General features: G+C 41.5%; 1 protein-coding gene and 1 non-coding gene across 2 annotated transcripts; one reads left to right on the top strand and one right to left on the bottom strand.

Moving 5' to 3' along the window:
- Nucleotides 1–1697: 1697 nt before the first annotated feature.
- Nucleotides 1698–1770, bottom strand: TRNAG-CCC. The gene has a single exon. It is a non-coding gene; the product is annotated as a tRNA-Gly (tRNA).
- A 6575-nt stretch (nucleotides 1771–8345) lies between these two features.
- LOC120873202 (zinc finger protein 19-like) lies at nucleotides 8346–18881 on the top strand. Its single transcript, XM_040254007.1, has 5 exons — nucleotides 8346–8392; nucleotides 10720–10783; nucleotides 13390–13516; nucleotides 14071–14184; nucleotides 16868–18881. Exons 2-5 carry the CDS (start codon nucleotides 10751–10753, stop codon nucleotides 16945–16947), a joined length of 354 nt encoding a protein of 117 aa, XP_040109941.1. The 5' UTR covers nucleotides 8346–8392; nucleotides 10720–10750; the 3' UTR covers nucleotides 16948–18881.
- The last annotated feature ends 3629 nt before the right edge of the window (nucleotides 18882–22510 follow it).

The following is a 22510-nucleotide window of genomic DNA, read 5'->3' as shown; positions in this document are numbered from 1 at the left end:
GCTTATTTAACTTCTATACAGAGTACATCATGAGAAACGCTGGGTTGGAAGAAGCACAAGCTGGAATCAAGATTGCTGGGAGAAATATCAATAACCTCAGATATGCAGATGACACACCCTTACGGCAGAAAGTGAGGAAGAACTAAAGAGCCTCTTGATGAAAGTGAAAGAGGAGAGTGAAAAGGTTGGCTTAAAGCTAACATTCAGAAAACAAAGATCATGGCATCTGGTCCCATCACTTCATGGCAAATAGACGGAGAAACAGTGGAAACAGTGTCAGACTTTATTTTTGGGGGCTCCAAAATCACTGCAGATGGTGACTGCAGCCATGAAATTAAAAGACGCTTACTCCTTGGAAGAAAAGTTATGACCAACCTAGACAGCATATTAAAAAGTAGAGATGTTACTTTGCCAACAAATGTCCGTGTGGTCAAGGCTATAATTTTTCCAGTAGTCATGTGTGGATGTGAGAGTTGGACTATGAACAAAGCTGAGTGCGGAAGAATTGATGCTTTTGAACTGTGGTGTTGGAGAAGACTCTTGAGAGTCCCTTGGACTGCAAGGAGATTCAACCAGTCCGTTCTAAAGGAAATCAGTCCTGGGTGTTCCTTGGAAGGACTGATACTGAAGGTGAAGCTCCAATACTTTGGCCACTGATGTGAATAGCTGACTCATTTGAAAAGACCCTGATGGTGGGAAAGTCTGAAGGGGAGAGGAGAAGGGGACGACAGAGGGTGAGATGGTTGGTGGCATCACTAACTCAATGGACATGAACTCTGGAAGTTGGTGATGGACAGGGAGGCCTGACGTGCTGCAGTCCATGGGGTCGCAAAGAGTCGGACAGACTGAGTGACTGAACTGAACTGAACCAAGGGAGGCCTTCCAGTGTTTGAAATTGTTCCATTTCTCCCCTCTCCTGATCCCAGGATGTGATTGCTGTGGCCTTATTAAAACTCTGTGAACCCTGACTGTCTCTTGTATATGATTCATTCTATATCCCTTGAGCCGGGTAATGCTTGAGGCTATCCATGCTGGAAGGAAGAGACCAGGGAGGGCACTGGCCTCAGTGCTCCTGGTGGAGGGCCTCTCTGGTGCAGTGGTTCCCACCTTGGAGTCTCTGCCTCAGCCCTGGGAGATGAACAGTCCCCTGGGTTCTGTTACCAAAAGCTAAGGCTTTAACTGCAGTTGTTGAAGTGTCCAGTGGTCTTGGAGCATCCAAACCTACCAGTTTGGTACAAGAATCCATGTGTAACACAGAACTTATTGTCCCCAAAGTTTTTAATGATTCCTGGGCTTTGGCAAGAAATATCAGGAAGCACGTATTGCATATGAAAGATAGGAAAATGGTTCATGAGACCTCACATTTAATTTGTTGCATTAGTAATTTAGAAATTTATGTTTAGGATAGTGTAGTTCATGAGTGTATAGGATCTTGTCTTCAGTGAAAAGAGTAGGGGCTCTCCAGGTATTAGAACTGCTCTGGCTTGGGAGGGATGCCTTGGTAAAGGCTTATTCACAGGCTTATTTACCTTTGGATTTAAGGAAAGTAGCCCCAGTCATGTAGACAGAGTATGTTTCATCTGTTTTCTGTGTTGATGCATCTAGGAATTTTTAACCCAGTTTTTTTTTGATTTGTTTGACCGTGCCCAGTCTTAGCTGTGGCACTCAGGATCTTTGTTGCAGCGTGTGGGATCTAATTCCCTAACCAGGGATCGAACCTAGGCCCCCTGCATTGGGAGCACAGAGTCTTAACCACTGGACCATCAGGGAAGTCCCCCAACTTATACTTGTGATAAATTTTGGTCTGATGTCTGTCATCTTGAATGCCTTTAGTTTGTAATGATTACTTGTATCCTGTTTTGTGTCCCTTTTTCTTTTTCTTTTGCTCTTTCGTCAATTAAACAAAAAAAGATATTTCTCCTGGTTTTATTCTACTAGTGAAACTGTTGAGGTTTAAAAAAAATTCTTTAAAATATTTCAGGTTTAGGAAAATAGAATAACAAACACCTGTGTACCTGCCCTTAGCTTTATTGTTTCTGACCATTTTGTCATGGTTAACGTATGTTTTTTAGAACTAAACCATTGCAGATGGAATTGAAGTCCCCTGTGTACCTCTTTTGAATTGCTTTCCCACTCTCTGATTCCTGAGGTAGTTACCATATGAATTGGTCTTATTCATGCCCAAAGATGCTTTTATACTTTTATATATGGTTATTTCCATAAGCATCATAATACTATTTTACATGTTTTGAATCTACATAAGTAGTAAACTTGATGTTTTCTTCTGCAGCTTACTTTTTAAAAAATATCATTTTTAATTTCTGGCTGCTCTGGGTCTCCATTGCTTCTTGTGGGTTTTCTCTAGTTGCGACAAGCAGGGGCTATTCTCTAGTTGCAGCGTACAGGCTTCTCATTGCGGTAGTTGTGGAGCCCAGGTTCTAAATGCGCGGACTCAGTAGTTGCAGCTTGAGGGCCTCAGAGCACAGGCTCAGTAGTTGTGGCATACAGGCTTTAGTTGCCTTGCGGCATGTGGGATCTTCCTGGACCAGGGATTGAACCGGTGTCCCCTGCACTGCAAGGTGGATTCTTAACCACTAGAGCACCACTTACTTTTTAAATTCAACTTTATAGAGTTGATATTTAACCACATAGCTCAAGTTCATTCCTTTTCACTGATGCTTAGCATTGTGGTTTTATATTTTCCATCTCTGTCTAGCTGTGCTATAGTCTAGGTCTATATTCAGTTTCTCTTTCTCATTGACTGCACTCTGCTGTCCAACCCATCCACTGAGGATTTAAATTCAGTGTCTATATTCACTTGTAAAGTTCTATTTAGTTCATTTTCACGTCTGTTTATAAAACATCACTTTCCTCAAGGTTTTGATTTCTTCTTTTATGTCTTTATTTATGTTCAGACTTATCTTACATTCTGTTTTCTTATTAACCCTAGATCTTGGACCTTACTTTTTGTCTCATCCACTTAACCTCAATCAAAATTGCTTTTTTTTTTTTTTAAGTTTGTGTGTTTATCTATAGTGGAGTTTACTTTTTCTGGGGATCCTCTGCTACTCTGAAGAGATAAGGAAGGAGGAGCCAGTATATATAACACAAAGCACAGGTACCTCAGGTTAATGATTTTAATGCTTTTCTTTGTATGGAAAGATTTAAGAATTTGGGTTCACTGAAAATTTTCCTTGAATATGTATCTATGTAACCAAGGGTTCTACCCAAAGCACAGAATGCTTCCTATTTTTCTCCACCCTAAATTGCCCTCGGGTGCACTATGGGTAGGAGACTGCAGTGGCTAGTGTCTTGATCCTTGTTGAACTGAAATGGCAGGCAACATTATTTCTTTACAGTTGCTGGGGCATCTGAGTTAGCCATGTGGTGATGCCAAAACCATAGGAGACCTTGTGAGGAGATAGGAGGATCACCTCTCGGGGTAGGCTCCAAGAAGACCAGGTGCATGCGGAAGAAAATACAGCTCTAGGAGGCAATGGACCCAGTTCCTAGATTCCCCATTAAGGCTTAGTGGCAGTGTGGCACTGGCATTTTTGTTGCTACACTATTCGAAAATAGTGCCTTCATGGTAAGTGTCTGAGCCAGAGAGAGCTGGACCCCCAAGGTACCTTTCATTTCTGAGGCACTGGAGTAGCTCCATCTTCCTGGAACTTGAGCATCTAGCAAATTATCCATGATATGTGACCTAGGTGCCACTGCTGGAGGCCCTCTCCAACTGATTTACTATCTTTGGCTCAGACTTGGTTAGGTTCACATGCATATAACTGAAAATCCAAAATAATAGAGCTTAAAATAAGACTGGAGTTGACCCCTTCCTTTTTAAAAAAGAGATATGGAGATAGGCAGCTGCACACCATCAGCGGGAATCCTGGTTCCTTCAGGTTCACCACACTGCCATCCATCAGATGTGGCCATATTCTCATCATCTAAAGCAACAACTGGAGTTCTAGCCATTCCAGGATGTGGGATGGAGGGAGGGAAGAAGATCATGTCACCTTCCTTTCAAGGGAGTAATCTATGCGTGCTGAAAATTCTTCCACTTCATTATGTAGACCTTGGTCCTGGGAGACCCACAGACTTACAAGGGTGGCAAGAAATGTCCTTGGCTGAGAGGCAAGGTACCAATCCCTAATTCAGTTTTCTGTTACTAAACAAGACGGATGAATGGATGTTCGTGTAGGCAACCAGCAGCCTCTGACACTACCAGTATGTCTTAACTTCATATGTCTAAAGTAGTTTGCATGTGCTGCCATGACAAAACACCACAGACTGTGAGGCTTAAATAACAGAAATTTATGTTCTCACAGTTCTGCAGGCTGGAATTTCAAAATCAAGGTGTTATCAGGTTTGATTTCTCCTGAGGCTTCTCTCCTTGGCTTGCAGGAGGGCAAGAGGGGCAGTCATAGAAAACAACCCAGACCACGAAGAGGTTATCAGTCCCACTGGGTATTATTATGGCACAGTAGGCAGCAAGTGAGTACAAGCATGTACAGGGAGGCCATGTAAGATGCCTCTGAATCACATGTCCATCTGCCGGGAGTGCTGGAGTGTAGCTTGAGCAGCCCTGTGTTGAGGTATCCATTACGGGGTTCAGAAATTACATGTGGGGACAGACAAGATACAGCACATTGTAGAAATCATATTGCCCATACTTTCTTTTTTAAAAAAGTTATTTACTTTGTCTTGGCTGTGGTTGGTCTTTTGTTGCATGCGGGCTTCCTTGAGTTGTGGCGAGAGAGGCCTACTCTTTGTGTGTGAGCTTCTTATTACAGTGGCTTCTCGTGGCAGAGCACAAACTCTAGGGTGCTCGGGCTTTAATAGCTGTGTGTACAGGCTTAGTTGCCCCTCCACATGTGGAATCTTCCCTGACCAGGGACTGAACCTGTGTCCCCTGAATTGGCAGGTGGGTTCCTATCCTCTCTACCACCGGGGATTCTGCCATTACTTTCTCATTAAAGATGTAGATTTGTCACAATCAGATTTTTCTCCAAACTAGAACTTATTTTTAAATTTTTTATTGAAGGATAATTGCTTTACAGAATTTTGTCATTTTCTGTCAAACCTCAACATGAATCAGCCACAGGTATACATATATCCTCTCCCTTTTGAACCTCCCTCCCCATATCCCACCCCACCCCACCCCTCTAGGTCGTTACAGAGCCCCTGTTTGAGTTCCCTGAGCCATAAAGCAAATTCCTGTTGGCTATCTATTTTACATACGGTAATTAAGTTTCCATGTTACTCTTTCCATACATCTCACCCTCTCCTCCCCTCTCCCCATGTCCATAAGTCTATTCTCTATGTCTGTTTCTCCATTGCCTCCCTGTAAATAAATTATTCAGCACCATTTTTTCTAGATTCCGTATATATGCATTAGAATAAGATATTTCTCTTTCTGATTCACTTCACTCTGTATAATAGGTTCTAGGTTCACCCATCTCATCAGAACTGACTCAGATGTGTTCCTTTTTATGGCTAGGTATTATACCATTGTATATATGTACCACAACTTCTTTATCCATTCATCTGTCTGTCAATGGACATCTAGGTTGCTTCCATGTTCTAGCTATACTGTAAATAGTGCTGCAGTGAACAATGGGATACATGTGTCTTTTTCAATTTTGGTTTCCTCAGGGTATATGCCTAGGAGTGGGATTGCTGGGTCATTTGGTGGTTTTAGTCCTAGTTTTTTAAGGAATCTCTGTACCGTCTTCCATAGTGGCTGTATAATTTACATTCCAACCAAGAGTGCAAGAGTGTTCCCTTTTCTCCACACCCTCTCCAGCATTTATTGTTTGTAGACTATTTGATGATGTCCATTTTGACCGGTGTGAGGTGATATCTCATTGTGGTTTTGATTTGCGTTTCTCTAATAATGAGCGATGTTGAGCATCTTTTCATGTGTTTGTTAGCCATCTGTATGTCTTCTTTGGAGAAATGTCTGTTTAGGTCTTTTCCCCACTTTTTGATTGGGTTGTTTGTTTTTTTGGCATTGAGTTGTATGAGCTGCTTGTATATTTTGGAAATTAATCCTTTGTCAGTTGTTTCATTTGCTATTATTTTCTCCCACTCCGAGGGTTGTCTTTTCATCTTGCTTATAGTTCCCTTTGCTGTGCAAAAGCTTTTACATTTAATCAGGTCCCACTTGTTTACTTTCGTTTTTATTTTGGTTACTCTAGGAGGTGGGTCATAGAGGATCTTGCTTTGATTTATGTCATTGAGTGTCTGCCTATTAGTATTCCTCTGAGAGTTTTATAGTTTCTGGTCTTACATTTAGGTCTTTAATCCATTTGGAGTTTATCTTTCTGTATGGTGTTAGGAAGTGTTCTAATTTCATTCTTTTACATGTAGCTGTCCATTTTTCCCAGCACTGTTTATTGAAGAGGCTGTCTTTGCCCCATTGTTTCCTCCTTTGTCAAAAATAAGGTACCCATAGGTGCATGGGTTTATTTCTGGGCTTTCTATCTTGTTCCATTGGTCTATATTTCTGTTTTTGTGCCAGTACCATACTGTCTTGATGACTAGCTTTGTAGTATAATCTGAGGTCAGGAAGGTTGATTCCTCCAGCTCCATTCTTCTTTCTCAAGTCTGCTTTGGCTATTTGGGGTCTTTTGTGTTTCCATATGAATTGTGAAAGTTTTGTTCTAGTTCTGTGAAAAAAATGCCATTGGTAATTTGATAGGGATCACATTGAATCTGTAGTTTGCATTTGGTAGTATAGTCATTTTCACAATATTGATTCTTCCTACCCAGGAACATGGAATATCTCTCCATCTGTTTATGTCATCTTTGACTTCTTTCATCAGTGTCTTATAATTTTCTGTGTACAGTTCTTTTGTCTCCTTAGGTAACTTTATTCCTAGATATTTAATTCTGTTTGTTGCAATGGTGAATGGGGTTGATTCCTTAATTTCTCCGACTTTTCATTGTTAGATATAGAAATGCAAGTGATTTATGTGTATTGATTTTGTATCCTGCAACTTTGCTAAATTCACTGATTAGCTCTAGTAATTTTCTGATACCATCTTTAGGGTTTTCTATATACAATATCATGTCATCTGCAAACAGTGAGAGATTTACTTCTTCTTTTCCAATCTGGATTCCTTTATTTCTTTTCCTTCTCTGATTGCTGTAGCTAGGACTTCCAGAACTATGTTGAATAATAGTGGTGAAAGTGGACACTCTTGTTAGAATTTATTTTAGTATGGTGTGAAGTAAGAATCTTATTTCCTTTTCCTATTGTGATATCCAAATGTTTCAGCATAATTTACTAAGAAACCCCTCCTTTCTCCACTGCTTTTTTTTAGTTCTATCAAATGATTGACATACAGTTGAATTGAATCAGCTTGTTGATTTCTATTAAAGGGTCTTGCTGGGATTTTGATTGGATTGCTTTAAATATAGAGAGAAATTTGGGGATAATTGACATCTTAATATTGGGTTTTTCAATCAGTGAAGAGAGTATCTCTCTCAATTTATTAGGTATTCTTTCATCTCTTCTGTCATTATAATTTTCATCATTTGTATCTTACACATATTTTGTTAGATTTATACATATTTCATGTTTTCTGTGCTGTTGTAAATGGTACTATTTTAAAACTTTTATTGAAGTTGTATTACAGGAAATTTTATTGCTGTATATTTCAGTTTCCAACAGTTTATCTTTTTGCACCTTTAACTCTGTGATCTTGCTAAACTCACTTGTTAGTTCTAGCAGTTTTGTAGCTTTCTTTGGATTTTTTTTTTTTATGTAGATAATAATGTCCTCTGCAAATCTTAACAGTTTTATTTCTAATCTCTATGCCTTTTATTTCCTTTTCTGGCCTTTCTGCACTTGCTAGGACTCCAGTGCGATGTTGAATAATATAATGGGAAGAGTGGTCATACCTGCCTTGTTGCCGACCTTAGAGGGAAGGCATTCTGTCTCTGATCATTGTTTTCAGCAGCAAGGACACAATCACGTCAAATCATATCAATATACACACTGCAACAAAACAGTTTAAGTACTTTTTGGTCGGCTAAGGCAAAAATGATCGTGCATGAAATCGAAGTTCCCCTATAACTGCAATTGTAATGTGATATGAAAACGTGGGATTCCTATTGCTGACAAAGTCACAAGGCACTGCTGATACTGTTGTGGTCCTCGCCAACACAAAATTGAAGGAAATTCTAAATTTCAGCTAGAGATTAGCTTAACGATAAGCTTTTTCTGTTTGAGGTCGCCGGTTAAAATCGCGCGCCTGGAGAGGAAAGCCAGGGACCACAGAGACGTGCGCTCTGGCTTCCTAGAGAGGAAGTTAGCGATACTTGGGTGAGACGGCCGACGTAGTGACGCACTTCCGGTCACACCACATATTGCACTTTTCCTGAGGTGAGTTTCTGGGTCTTGTTGCCTCAGCGATCCTGCTGGGAGCACACCTTTCACCCTGGAGAAGGCTGTCCGCTTAGCCCCTCGTGTCCAGGTGGAGGGAGTCGGGCGGCGCCACCTGGTCCGGGGAGCTAACGCGCCCGCCGGCCAGTCAGCCCGGCCCTCGGTGCCTTCGCCCCAGTCCTTAGCGGCCGCCTTGTGTAAGGCTGTGGATGAAAAGGAGACGCCGTTTGATCTCACACAGCCACAGCCTCCCCTGCTCCCTGGGCTGCTGCTGCTAAGTCGCTTCAGTCGTGTCCGACTCTGTGCGACCCCCATAGACGGCAGCCCATCAGGCTCCCCCGTCCCTGGGATTCTCCAGGCAAGAACACTGAAGTGGGTTGCCATTTCCTTCTCCAGTGCATGAAAGTGAAAAGTGAAAGTGAAGTCGCTCAGTCGTGTCCGACTCTTAGCGATCCATGGGACCGCAGCCTGCCAGGCTCCTCCGTCCATGGGATTTACCAGGGAAGAGTGCTGGAGTGGGTTGCCATTACCTTCTCCTAGCAACTGCTAACTGAGCCGCTAAATGCTAGTTGCTATTCTAGGTTCCCAAGATGCAGCTGCTAATGAGAGGGCCGTGGGCCCCTCTCCCAGGGACCTTTCAGTTTAATTAAAAGTCCTCTGTTAATCCAGTGCGATCATTCTTGACGTGCACAAGGCCTTGCAGAACTTGATCTCTTACAACTTCTTCACCTTCGTCTTAAGCACATTCCCCTTGATTCTTTGGACTTTCCTTCAAGAACATATTTTTGCCCATACTGTTAACTTTTCAAAGATTTTCCTTTCAACTTAAGTAGTTCCTATTCTTAAGCCTCCGCATCTAGGATAAAGTATCCCTGTCACTAGTCACGATTGTGGTTTTAAAGATAATTCTGAGGATCTTTGATTCTTATTTCTGTTTCTTTTAGTTTAAGCCCCATGAAGGAAGGGATCACACCCTTCTTTCTCGACTTTTTGTCCTGTGCCTCGCACTTGGCCTGGAATGAAATAAGTTTGAGATAAATGTTGGATAAAGAAAACACAGCGTCTTAAACTGAGAGAGGTGGTATACAAGAGAGAGAATACAGTGCTAGTGCAGTGTGTAACCTGGGGCCCCGATCTGGTCTTAGAGACAGGCTGTGGTGAGCTGGCAGTTACCTATATGAACAGAGGGCCGACTTCTGAAAAGTATTGCACACAGTCTCAGTTACAAAGGTTCTAAAGGTTGGAGAAGAGTGGTTCATGCAGAGGAAACAGCAGGTACAAAGGTCCTGGGTAGCATAATAGAGAAGCTGAAAGAAGACCAGTGTGGCTAAACTAAAAGAAAGGAGGGGGGCACAGAGATGAGGCTAGCAGGAGATGGCTGCATGCAGTGAATTTCATTTGGGAAAGTCTTGGCTTTTTGGTAGGATATGACTGCGTAACAAGAATACAAAGTGTCTGTAGGGGATGATATAATTAAAGTAGTGACCCAGACATTTTTGCCTGTTGAAGTGGTCTTTTCATGGTCTTTTGCTAATTGGTTTCTGGTTATCACTGGGTCCTAGAAGAGGGTGGTGAAAAAAAATGTGTGCCCCAAGATCAAGAAAAGGAAACCTTACTCTAAGATGATTTTTCTGATTTGGGGGGCTACCTTTATCTGTTTTTTTAGCCTTAGAATCCCTTTATTGAGTTCTAAAAGAAAAAATCCTCTTGGGATTTCTGTTGGAAGCAATTTGATGTAGTTATTAAAAGCTTGGCCTCTGGAAATCAGGCCCATCTGGTTTGGGATCCAAGTTCATCCATCCACTGGCTGAGTGACCTTCATAGAGAAAATTATTTTCTTAGACTGTTTTCTTATTTGGGGAAAAAAAAAAAGGTTTAAAGAATTATTGAGGTGATTGAATGAATGGATATATATTTATCATCCAAAAACATAATTCTTTTTTTTAACCATTTATGTTTCTCAGTAAAATTTTATTTTTAAAAATAAAGGTCTAGGTTCCTTCTTATAGGGTTTGCTTTGAGTTTTCTGGTGTATTGCTTGTTTGCTCTTTGTGTATTCGTGTTCCCTTGTTCTCATGTCTTAGGACAGACAGTGTTGCACGATGTTGGTGAGTACAAGCTCTGATACCCAAGATCAAGTTACTTATCTTTCAAAATCTTAATTTCCTAAGAATTCAAACCTCATGGCATATTGTGGGGAAATAGTCATATACCATTTACTCAGTGGCATTTAGTAAATGGTTGTTGCTGTTATTGGCAGATTTGTTTTAAAAAAGAGCCTTTGTCTGGATCGGCTCACTCTTGTTTCTCTTTGCTTCTTCCCTCAGCCCCTGCCCTTCATTGAGAGAGAGCCCAATAATGGCTGTCATGCCCCTGAAAGTCTGGCACCAGGTGAGCTGTAATTCCCTCAGGTCAGCCTTGGAGAGATCTGATGTGAAGAAAGAGGGGATGAGAGAGATGATTCTAGCAAGAAGTCTTAGAGCCAAAGCAGTCGGAAGACCCTTGTTGATTCTCTTCAGTAGGACTGGATGCTGGGAGAAAGCTGATGACGTGGGAATGAGCAGCCAGAAGTCCAGCAACAGTGGCTGCATAGAGGGTCTAGGGATGCAGAGGGATAGTCTCCTGTACTCTGAGGATCTCTGTTGAGCTAGTGGGTTTCCAGGTTTAGTGGTTCCTCCTGCAGAGGGCCCTGTGAGAATGAGGGACTCAGATTGGCATTATAGGTGTCCATTACACAGCGGGAGTAATCAAGATCAGGGAGACCACAAGGTTCTTGGGAGGCAGGGGCAGAGTGATAGCAGGAAGAATACAAGAAAAAGGGAGCTTGTACCATTTATTCAGAAGTTGACTTGGCTAATCAAGGCAGGGGGCTATGACAGGAAAAATCTGCACTAGGACAAAACACCTGAAGTTAGGACTCCTGTAAAGCCTCTGTGACATTGTGGCCTTGAGCCAGTCACTTAGCTTCTTTGCACCTTAACTTCATCTGTGAAGTGAACATTAAATACATATATGGGATAAGGAAATTGATTTCTTGAGTTGATTTCACTTTTTGAGACTGATGAATTGCTGGATGTTCCTTAACTATTTCCTTATTCCTGGGACTTATTTATCTACTAACTCAGCATCTATGAACCATATCCCAGGTTCCTGTCCTGGATTTCTGATATCTGGCTTGTCCCTCTGCCTGACATTGTCTACCCTGCTGCTCCCATCTTCTAATCTTACATAAGTTGTCAGTTACTGGTATCACCGGGTCACAATCCTGACTACTCAGTTTCTAGGTTGCTGAGTAGTTGTTGACTCTGTTCTCCCTTGATGCCATTTTCAGAGTCTGACTCTAGCTACTCTCTCTTCCATTTGTCCCATCTTTTATATTGACCTCCTTAAGGGTTTGTTATTCCTTTTCTTAGATTGTGTTTGCAGAGCTTCCCAGCTAGTTTCTCTGTACAGTCTTGTGCTTTCCCCTCATCATTTGTTACCTGATAGAGCTTGGTTTCCTGAGCTCGGATTTTATCCTGTAGTCCAGGGTTCTTGGACTTTACTGTGCATAAGAATCACCTGGAGGGCTTATGAAACCACAGATTGGTGTCGGATAGGGCCTGTGAATTTGCCTTTCTGGCAAGTTCCTAGGTGATCCTGCTAGTGCGGTGAGGTACCGCACCTTGAGAACCATTGTTGTAGTTCATGATGACTCATTCAAGGAAGTCATTCAGTTGACTAAGTCAGTTTGTTGTTATAAGTCCATGATTGTATAGCTGGCTGAGGAAGGATTCAATGCAGGACAGGCCTAGAATTGGAGTTAAGTATCCCTAGCAGGTATTAGTGACCTGATTGTATGATAGTGAAGAGGAATCAGATTCCAGAAATATTTAGAAAATAAAATTGGCAGGATTTGATTACTGACTGCTTATTGGAAATGAGCAGTGAGTAGGGCAAGTTAGTCCAGGATGAATTTCAGATTTCTAATTTAGGAGACTGGGATGAAATTCGTACTATTTCTGTGTTGAGAAACAACACTTTCACTCACTGTGCTGGTTAGTTACATGAATTGAAGATAGAGCCAGTTTAGCAGGAGGCAGATAGAGTGGATGCATTTGGTGTTAGATGGTGGCAGTGCTCATGAGATCTGCAGAGTCAATTGAGGTATTGAAAGGTGGGAGGACATTCCCTGCATATTCAGGTAACCAAGTTTGATACCAAAGTCTGGGGAATGAATAAAAATTCTAAGCCAGATCTTGAGCTTTCTGGCAAGGTAGAGTGGGGCCATCAGGGATGGGAAAGGGTGGCTATTGAAAAAGCATGATACTTAGTTGACAGAAACATTTACAGATTGTTTTGGAGGTGTATGAAGAAAAGCAGTTAAAAGAACTACCCAGCAGCAATTTGATTCCAGAAGCATATTCTCCCAGGAAAACCCATCAGGAAGCAGAATACACTGTCCCATGCAGCACTGAGTTCTCTCTGCTGGACATTCTTGAGCACAGCTGCACAACCCCTTCTGCAAGCAGGAGATGAGGGTCGGATGAGGCCAGTCATCAGAGCAAACCATGACTCTGTTCCTGTCATTTGAACTTGAGGTCTGGGGTAGAATGAGCATGCGTGGGGAACATATGGATTGATTAGGCACTTGGGGCAATGAAGGGGGAACAGGTTGGTCCTGCAATGTCACTTCTGAGTGAGTGTCTGAAGAGATAAAGCTAACTGTTTACTTGTAGGTGCAACAATAAAAGATTGAAAGTTTTATAGAATCAAAGAGATTTTGCTCTAGGGATTTTAATTCATGGGAGACTTTCCAGGGTTTTCAAAACATGATGTTATGTTTCATGAGACTAAATTTTGTGTCGAAATGGAAGTTCTAACTTTTAGTGAGAGAAGTTCCAGACTTTTTGTTGTAGCAACAGTCATTTAACAATCAGCTCACTATCCCTGTCCCTTGTACCCCACACTCTGAGCCAGAGAATTGGCTCTGGCATAGCAGGAACCTCTTGTTTTAGGAGGTGGTGACCTTTGAGGATGTGGCTGTTTACTTCACCCGGACAGAATGGGCTGGGCTTTCTCCTGCACAGAGGGCCCTGTACAGAAGTGTGATGCTGGAGATCTATGGGAACTTGACATCCCTGGGTAAGGCTACTTTCTCCTGGTGCTCAGATCTGTGCTTTCCTGTTTCCTTCCTTTTCCCCTCCTTATCAGCCAGGGGTGTGGTGTGGAAAGCAGGGAGTTATCTCTTGTACCCTCCATGGTCCTGGGACGGAGACCAAATGACCCACTTGAGAGGTTATTGGGTAGGGACAAGTCTTGGGTCAGTTTGGTCCCAATGTAGGGAATTGTTTTCGCCTGGTATGAGTATGCTCCATCCTCCCAGGGCCTCTGCAGGCTAAGTAGTGTCTATTGTTAGATAAGTTTTCACCTTACATTTGTCTCCCTGTAGTCTAGGGAAGGGTATGACCCCTTCCCTTTGTTTGCATATGTCCCTCAGGATCACTAACTTACTCGTGGGTCTAGTTTTAGGAAGCAATCACAAATGCTTATTTTCCACTTGAGCAAAAATCTTGGCTTTCCCCAGTCCTGAGCCCTTTACTGTGGATCTATTCTAGTCTCACAGAGACTCTTGAGCTTTTCACTCTTTTGACACAGCAGACACAGGACTGACAGGTGCCATTTTTTACCCTTTTCAGGATACCCAGTTCCCAAACCTGCGTTAGTCTCACTTCTAGAGAGAGGGGATTTGCCTGTAGGCCTGGAGACACAGGATAATCCTCCTGCACAGGGGACCAGAGACATCTATAAAAGTAAGTGAGGCGGTGACTATAGAGCTTTACAGAGCAGTATGTTTTAAATGAACCATGCTGTGAAGGATTTAAATAGATGATTTCTCAAAATAGGCAAATACAAAACCATTTCCACCAACCATAACTCTTTTCCACATATTTTCAATTTATGCATCTCATAATTCTCAAATCTATTTCCTTGTAAACTTCTCTACCTATAAATATTTGACACTTTCATTTTATTAGCCTTACTGATCAGCAGGCTGATGTTGGGAGTTTAGTAATCTCTAAAATCTCTGTTGTGAAAGTGAAAGTGTTAGTCACTTAGTTATGTCCAACTCTTTGTAACCCCATGGACTATAGCCCACCAGGCTCCTCTGTCCATGGAATTCTCCAGGCAAGAGTACTGGAGTAGGTAGCCATTTCCTTCTCCAGGGGATCTTCCCAGCCCAAGGACTGAACCCAGGTCTCCTGCATTGCAAGCAAATTTGTTACTGACTGAACCACCAGGGATAGTTAAATATGGGGTATATGTTTTCAGATCCCCAGTGGATGCCTGAAACTGCAGGTAGTATCAAACCCTATGGAGTTATCCCTGGGTATCCACAGGGGATTGACTCCAGGACCTTTGTAACCGTGGGGTCTGCTTTCTTGGGTACAGCAAATCAACTATGTACCTATCATGTCTTTTTTTAATATATGCATACCTGTGATAAATTAGACACAGTAAGAGAATACCCATGTTGCCAGTGTCACTCCTCTTGCATGTTGGAGCCATTATGAAATAAAATAAGGGTTACTTGAACACAAGTACTGAAATCCTGCAAAGGTCTATCTGATAACTGAATCAGCTACTTATTAATAGGCAGGTAGCATATACAAAAGGATGAGTTACATCTGGTTGGAGTGGGTTGGTGCTAGGTTTCATTATGCTATTCAGAACAGTGCACAATTTAAAACTTAAGGATTATTTATTTCTGGAACTTTACGTTTAATATTTTTGGCTTGTGGTTGACAAGGAAACTGAAACTATGGAAAGAGGGACTGCAGATAAGGGGTAACCACTATAATTTTCAATATTCTTTTGTTTTTGCTATAATTCTCAGGTGGCATTTTTGTTTTCTGTTTGTTATGTCAGATGCCAGGACCAACATGGACAGTGAGTTAACACCAACATGGGGAATTTCTGAAGAAAGAGACATGATGATGTCACATGGGCCACAGAAAAATGTTCTTAACAAAAGCAGCTTCCTAGAAACATGTGAACTGGAGCAACACCAGGAAATCCCCACAGTGAAAAATGTTAGACGAAAGGTTCTAAGAATCCACTATGATAGGAAGCCCTTCAGATGTGAGGAGTGTGGGAAATGTTTCAGCTATTTTTCTTACTATGTTAGACATCAGAGAATCCACACTGGGGAGAAACCCTTTGAGTGTAATGAGTGTGGAAAAGCCTTTAATGGCAATTCTTCATTAATTCGACATCAGAGAATCCACACCGGTGAGAAACCCTATCAGTGTGAAGAGTGTGGGAGAGCCTTTAATGATAATGCAAATCTGGTCAGGCATCAGAGAATCCACAGTGGGGACAGACCCTATCTCTGTAGGGAGTGTGGAAATGGTTTCACCAGTAGTTCTGAGTTTGTTATACACCAGAGAATTCACACTGGAGAGAAACCTTATGAGTGTAATGAGTGTGGAAAAGCTTTTGTTGGTAATTCACCACTTCTGCGACATCAGAAAATCCACACTGGAGAGAAACCATATGAGTGTAATGAGTGTGGCAAAAGCTTTGGAAGGACTTCTCATCTTAGTCAGCATCAGCGTATTCACACAGGGGAAAAGCCTTACTCTTGTAAAATATGTGGGCAAGCCTTCAACTTCCATACAAAACTAACTCGGCACCAGCGAGTCCATAGTGAGGTGAAACCTTTTGACTGTATATGTTGTGGAAAAGTGTTTAGTACTCAGGCTCAGTTGAAAAGGCATCTAAGAATCCATATTCAAGAGACCTCCTGTGATGAGTGTGGAAAAGTCTTCACTAGCAAAAGAAATCTGGTTCAGCATCAAAGAGTCCATACTAGAAAGAAACCCTGTGAATATGTCAAGTATGAAAAAACTTTTAGGACATCTTCCCAGTTAGATTGTGTCCACCCTGGAGAGAAGCCTGTGCTGGATGTTGGTTGTTTTGGGCTCCCAGAATTTTTTACCCCCTTTTACTGGTAATAGTACACCATATTTCCTTTGCCTTCTATCTTCCACTCGGGTAGAATGTGTGACACAGGCCCCGCTTAGCTGCAGATTCTTTCCCTCAAGCTGTAGCTGTTGGTTCATATGTCAGTAGATGACCCAGGATAGTCCAGTTAGAATCCCAAACTGAGTTAATAACCTTCCTAATGTTGAGCGTGGCCCTGGCCACAGCAACCAGACAGCGGACTGTGGCCCTGTAATCCTTTCACCTTCCAGTTGTTGCAAACTTTTGACATTCGTACTTGTTAAGAGTCAAAGATATGTGAACAATGCGGCCTCCTAATGGATGGTTTCACAGGCTTCTTGGTGTTTGGAGAACCATGTGCACCCATGTGGACTTTGGAAAGCCTGCCAGTTATGAATTCCATGGTATTGAATAAGCCTTGAAACTCCCAGTACTTCATTGAGCAAGGATTTCCTTACACCCTTATCATTTGGTGTTTGTTCTTTGTAGCACAGGGAGAAGAGGCTGGAAAAATGAGCTGTTTGGGGAAGTGGTTGATTAATGTGGCCCAGAGTAGGTTTGAATCCTGAGCTCCCACCTCCTAGGAACAAGACAGGTCTGTGGGCCTTGCAAGGGCACAAGACCTGTTCTGAGCCAGTCTCTTGAGATGCAAGAACCTGATGTTCAAGGCTGGAGCCTGGAGTTTACCACCATCATCATCCTTGCTCTTCAGCAAATGGAAGAACTTGCTGTGGCTGGATAGCAAGAGCATTTGACAGGTAGCTATAGCCACTGACTCTAAGTAAATCCCTTTTAACCTTCTGCTTCAGATTCTGTGCTGTGCAGTGGGATCTGCTGCTTTCACTGAGCCAGAATCTGTCCACATGTCCAAGTACAGCACCCCAGCTTTCTTTAGGGAGCTACATCTCACGTGCTTCCAGTCCAGACAGTATCAGAGGGCTGATCCCACACTCCACCCATCTGGAAGATGCGTATATGATGCATGTCTAGCCAGTTCCATTTTCTGTCCTCTGATTGCTATGAGGGCGAGAATGTTATCCAAGCCAGACCAAAGGCATTCCAAGTCATGAGTTTCATTGAACCCTAGTGAAGGAGAAACCATTCCCAGTAGAATGGGCTTTGAGCTTGTGTCATCCTAGAGGTGCTGAGTGAGAGACTGCCTGAGTGGAGTCACCGTAAGGCACTCAGCAGGACTGACAGAGAGGGGCCAGGTTGCACACTATGTGAGCCCTTGGGTCTGACACCTCTGAACCCACTCTTCAACTTGTCTCTTGTAAAGATTGCTTTCTATCATCTATATTTATTTCACTTGAGTGTGTCTAGTCCCTTGTAATCAAAAAAGCCCTGACACATTGTTGGTTGACACTTTGGATCATTGATTGTTGGTTGACACACTGGATCATTGGTTGTTGAGGCTCCCTCTGGCATGGTGTCTCTGATGGGTGGGGCATGTTTAGGGGAGGTGAAGACACTAGGTGCAGTCAGGTCTAAGGGGAGCTGCCAGACAACTCTTCCTAATTCCTTGACATCCCAGAACATGGAGAGGAGAACTAGCAGGGAGAAAGGGCCAGAGGATGGTCAGTTGGTCTGTTTGTATTTTCTGTATTTTAGGGTTTATTTTGTTTGTGTTTTTCACCTGTTGAAGTCTTTTAGCACATCTGCCAGAAACTCATGACAGCCTATTTACTTATTGGCTTCTTATACTGTAATTCATGAGAATCTATCAACTTTTTTTTTTACCTCTACCCTGAAACAACTGGTGATTCTTTAAGGACAAACATTTCCAGACTTCCAACAGAGTCAGTCATGACTGTCGCCAGGCCACTTTTATCAGCCTCATTGCCTTTTGTTTTTAAAAGTCCCTGTCTCTCTCCCTCCAGAATATTTTTGTTAAAACAGGAAGGTAGCTAGATATGGCAACCTACTCCATTATTCTTGCCTGTGAAATTCCATGGTTAGAGGAGCCTGGTGGGGCTATAGTCCATGGGGTCACAAAGAGGCGAACATGACTGAGCAGCTAAACAACAACAAAAGCTAGATATGAGCAGAGAAAGGGGAGCATGGGCCAGATGGCAGGAAGCTATGCATCTTGTGCAGAGGAGAGGGGGATCCTTGGAACCTCCATACTGGAAACCATACATTTGGAGATATGTGTTCTGGAGGCAGAACAAAGAAATGTGGGAAAATGCAGGAATATCTGGTGTCTGAATGTAACCTTTCGCTCATTATACTTTCATTACCATAAAATAAGCCTTGCAGATAAGTGTCCATCCTGCACTGATGCCATGACATTTCTGATCAATGCTAAATAAGGACAAAAGTCCTTCCCTCCAGGAAGACGGTGCTGCAATAAAAATCAGAGAGCATGACCCCCAAACTCAGTGAATATTATGTTCCACCTACCTGGCTTGCCAAAAAAACTCAGGGCAGCTATTCACCTGAGCCTGTATGCTCTTCCCACTGAGAGTGTACTTTAAATAAATCCTTGCTTTCTCTGTCTTGATTTCTCTGTCTCATCTCTGAATTTTTCTGGGATAAAACAAGAACCCTTCACCAAGAACCTTTCAGGGTTACCTCAGTCTGTCTTCTGAATAGCAATTCTTAAGACCCCAAATAAATTATTTTGTCTCCTGCATTATGTTATTTTATATTTTAACCCTTAGCAATATATATGTAGAGTCATCTTTGTCTGCTTGGGTTTGTGGTTCATTTCTTTCAATAGCTAAACTATTCCATTGCCTGTGTAGGATGGGAAAAATGACTTTCCCTATACTTTTCTTCATTCTTGGCTGAGGTCCCCTCTGTAATCACCTCATAAAAAGGTAACTTCTGATGGATTTATAGATATGTGTTTGCAGTTTAAAAACTTAATCAGCCTAAAATAATTCTTACATTAAACAGGCATATTTGGGGTGCATATGCTCTTGCCCTTCACATGTCAGTGCCCCAATATGCTAATGCATTCACCTACAGAAGAACATCCTAATATCTTTAAGCTTTTAGCCATTATGAATAGAGCTGATGTATATAATTTATGGCAGTTTTGTTTGAACACAGTTTTTCAAAACAATTGTCTAAATACTAGAGGTGATTTTTATATGCATGGTAAGACTTGTTTAGTTAAAGGAAAAAATTCCAAACTGTCTTCCAAAATGATTGTATCTGTACTCCACCAGCAGAGAAGTAGAGGTCCTGTTCTTCCCCTCTCCAGCAACAGATATTGTCATGTTTTGAAGTTTAGCAGTTCTAATAGATGTGCAGTACTGTCACATTCTGATTTGTATTTCCCTCAGTTCAGATCAGTTCAGTATTGTTTCTACTGTATTTCAGGTCATCCATAATATCAAAGACATGGTGACTCCTAATGTAATCTTATGATATGTCTTACTAACATGTGGCCCCTACAAGGCCAGTTAATATCACAACTTTGGTTCAGCTGGATCTAGGTAAGTCTCATTTATAACAGAATTAAGGTCTTCTGTTTTTCTGGCATGGTACTGACATGGTTGTTTTGAAAAGTAAATTACCTTCTAATAATTTCAAACAAAATTTCACAGCAGTAAAAAGTATTCACATTTGCCACTTCACACAGAATACTCTAGTATGTTTTACCCACAACAGGAATTCTCTCCTCAGAATGACACATAACCCTCCAATCAAGAAATTCTGTGGTTCCCACATTATAATTTAATCCACAAGCCCACTTCAACTTTTAACAGTTGTCCAAATGTGTGAAAATAACTTTTTCTGTTCTGATCCAGTTTTCTTGTTTTGGAATGATTACTTAGATTTTCCCTTATTTTTATAACCTTGATGGATTTAAAGCCCACAAGATGAACATGTGATCTGGGGTGGCCTTCTCTATATGGCTTTTTTTCTACTGAGAACGTTTTCAGTGTTCATCCATATTGTAACAATTATCAGTACTTAATTCTCTATAGTGGTTAAAAATATATAACATGACAGTTACCATTTAAACATTTTAAGTGTACAGTTCTGTGGCATTACCTGCCTTTATACTGTTGTACAAATATCCTTACCCTCCATTCCAGAACTTTATCTTTCTCAAGTGAAACTCTTTATCTGTTAACATGGTACCCTCAGCCCCTGGAAACCACATTATTTTTGTCTTCTCTGGATATCTGTGTAAGTGGAATTGTACAATATTTGTATTTCTGTGACTGACTTATTTCACTTAGTGTGATGACTTCAAGCTTCATCCACGTTGTGCCATGTTTGAGAATTACTTTAGTTTTAAAGGCTGAATCATATCCCATTGTGTTTATTCATTTGTACCGTATCTTGTTTTTCATTCACCTGTCAGTGGGTAGTTGAATTCCTTCCACCTTTGTCTCTTGTGAATAATGCTGCTGTGAAATGGTTGTACAAATATCTGTTTCAGTTTCTGCTTTCAAATATTTTGGGTATTTATACTGGAGTGAAATTGATATATTAACTTTAAGTTTTTAAGGAACTACCATATTGTTTTCCACAGTGCGATTTGTATAGCTTTGCAAAAATCTTCCCAAATGTCTTGCAAAGTAGCTGTATATCCATTTCACCAGCAGTGAAGGATAGTTTGTTGTTCCTCACACTTGGATCAATTGGTAGTATCATTTTTTTTTTTTAGTTCAGCAGTTTTAATTGTTGTACAGTACTTCCTCATTGTTTTAATTTGTAATTCCCTAATGGTATGTGATATTGAACATATTTTTATATGCTTGTTTACTATCTTCATTGGCCAAGTAGGTCTCCCTCCTGGTCAGATATAAAGCCATTTCTAATGGTGCTGTTTGTTCTATAGTTTTGGTATAATTTGAGTACAAATTCCTTATCAGGTAAGTGTTTTGAAATTCATTTTCTTTCCATTTGTGGCTTGTCATGGAATTTTTGGCTCCATTTGAGTTTTGAAACTTGGTGGATTCATCAGATCTCTCAGATGGGCCAGGGCCTCAACAGAAGGGTTTGCGTGGTTGAAGCCTGACTTCCCAGCAGGCAGAGCCAAGTCTACCTCTCTGACTTTTGAGGTACCTGCATGTTCATCTGGAGGACTTGATTCCATGCAGCTGACAGGAGCTTGGTTGAATCAGGATTCGCCAGGGCTTTGACTTCAGACTGTGCCTCGCTGAGTTAACTCAGACAGAAGTTCAGTTTCCTCAGGACACACTCACATGTGCAGACAGGAGTTCAGTGTTTTCAAGACCTGCTGGGAGGCACTGCTGCAGGAGTAAAAGGCAAAGAAAAAGTGGGGTGAAGCTTCCTGTATGTGGCTGACTCCTGGGTGGGGGGCAGTGATCCATTCTCAGAGGAGCCAGAAAAGGACTTGATGTGGAAAATTGTGGCTTTTAGGTAATTTTGTGTGTGGTGTGGACAATTTCCAGTGTCTTTCTTTGGTGTGTAGTATCGTTTCCTGGGCATCAGTTTATTGAGGGGACTTGATCCTAATCTATGTCCTTGAGTTTACTTCTGGGTTCTCTGTTCTGTTCCTCTGGTGGGTGTGCCTGTTTTTGTGCCAGTTCCACACTGCTTTGGTTCCTGAAGCTTTGTGGTGTAAGTTGAAGTCAGGGAGTAAGTCGACACCAGCTGTGCTTTTTTCTTTATAATCGCTTTGGCTCTTTCAGGTCTTTTTTGGTTCTACACACATGGTAGAATTGTTAATTCTGTTTCTGTGAGAAAATGCCATTTTAATTGTGTTTGAATTGAATGTGTACACTGCTTTGGCTGGGGAATGTTTTAACAGCAGTCTTCCATTGCTCAATCACGGAATATTTCTGTTTATTTCTTCTTCAGCTTCTTTATTACTGTCTTCCAGTTATCATTGTGCAAGTGTTTCATTCACATCATTGGTTAAATTTATACCAAAATTTACATCAAAATTTTATTTTTGATGCAGTTGTAAATGTGACTGTTTTCTTAATTTTTCTTTCTGATACTTCATTAGTGTGTTAAAAACTCAACTGACTTTTGTGTATTACTTTCATACAACTTTACTAAATTTATGTATTACTTGTAACTTTTGGAAGTTTGATTGTGGAAAATTGTTAATTCAAAAATCTCATTATTTCTACCACATTCTAAGTCATCCACAATACCCAAGACATAGTGGCTACTAATATAATCTTCCCACAGTAC

This window comes from Oryx dammah, unplaced genomic scaffold (assembly GCF_014754425.2).
Source record: "Oryx dammah isolate SB20612 unplaced genomic scaffold, SCBI_Odam_1.1 HiC_scaffold_13, whole genome shotgun sequence".
NCBI lineage: Eukaryota > Metazoa > Chordata > Mammalia > Artiodactyla > Bovidae > Oryx > Oryx dammah.
This window is presented reverse-complemented; position numbering and strand designations above follow the sequence as displayed.

Coding starts and splice junctions, on each gene's coding strand:
- LOC120873202 (XM_040254007.1), top strand. CDS start 10,751: ATGGCTGTCATGCCCCTGAAAGTCTGGCACCAG. Junction 10,784..13,389: donor CCCTGAAAGTCTGGCACCAG/GTGAGCTGTAAT, acceptor CTCTTGTTTTAG/GAGGTGGTGACCTTTGAGGA. Junction 13,517..14,070: donor TGGGAACTTGACATCCCTGG/GTAAGGCTACTT, acceptor TACCCTTTTCAG/GATACCCAGTTCCCAAACCT.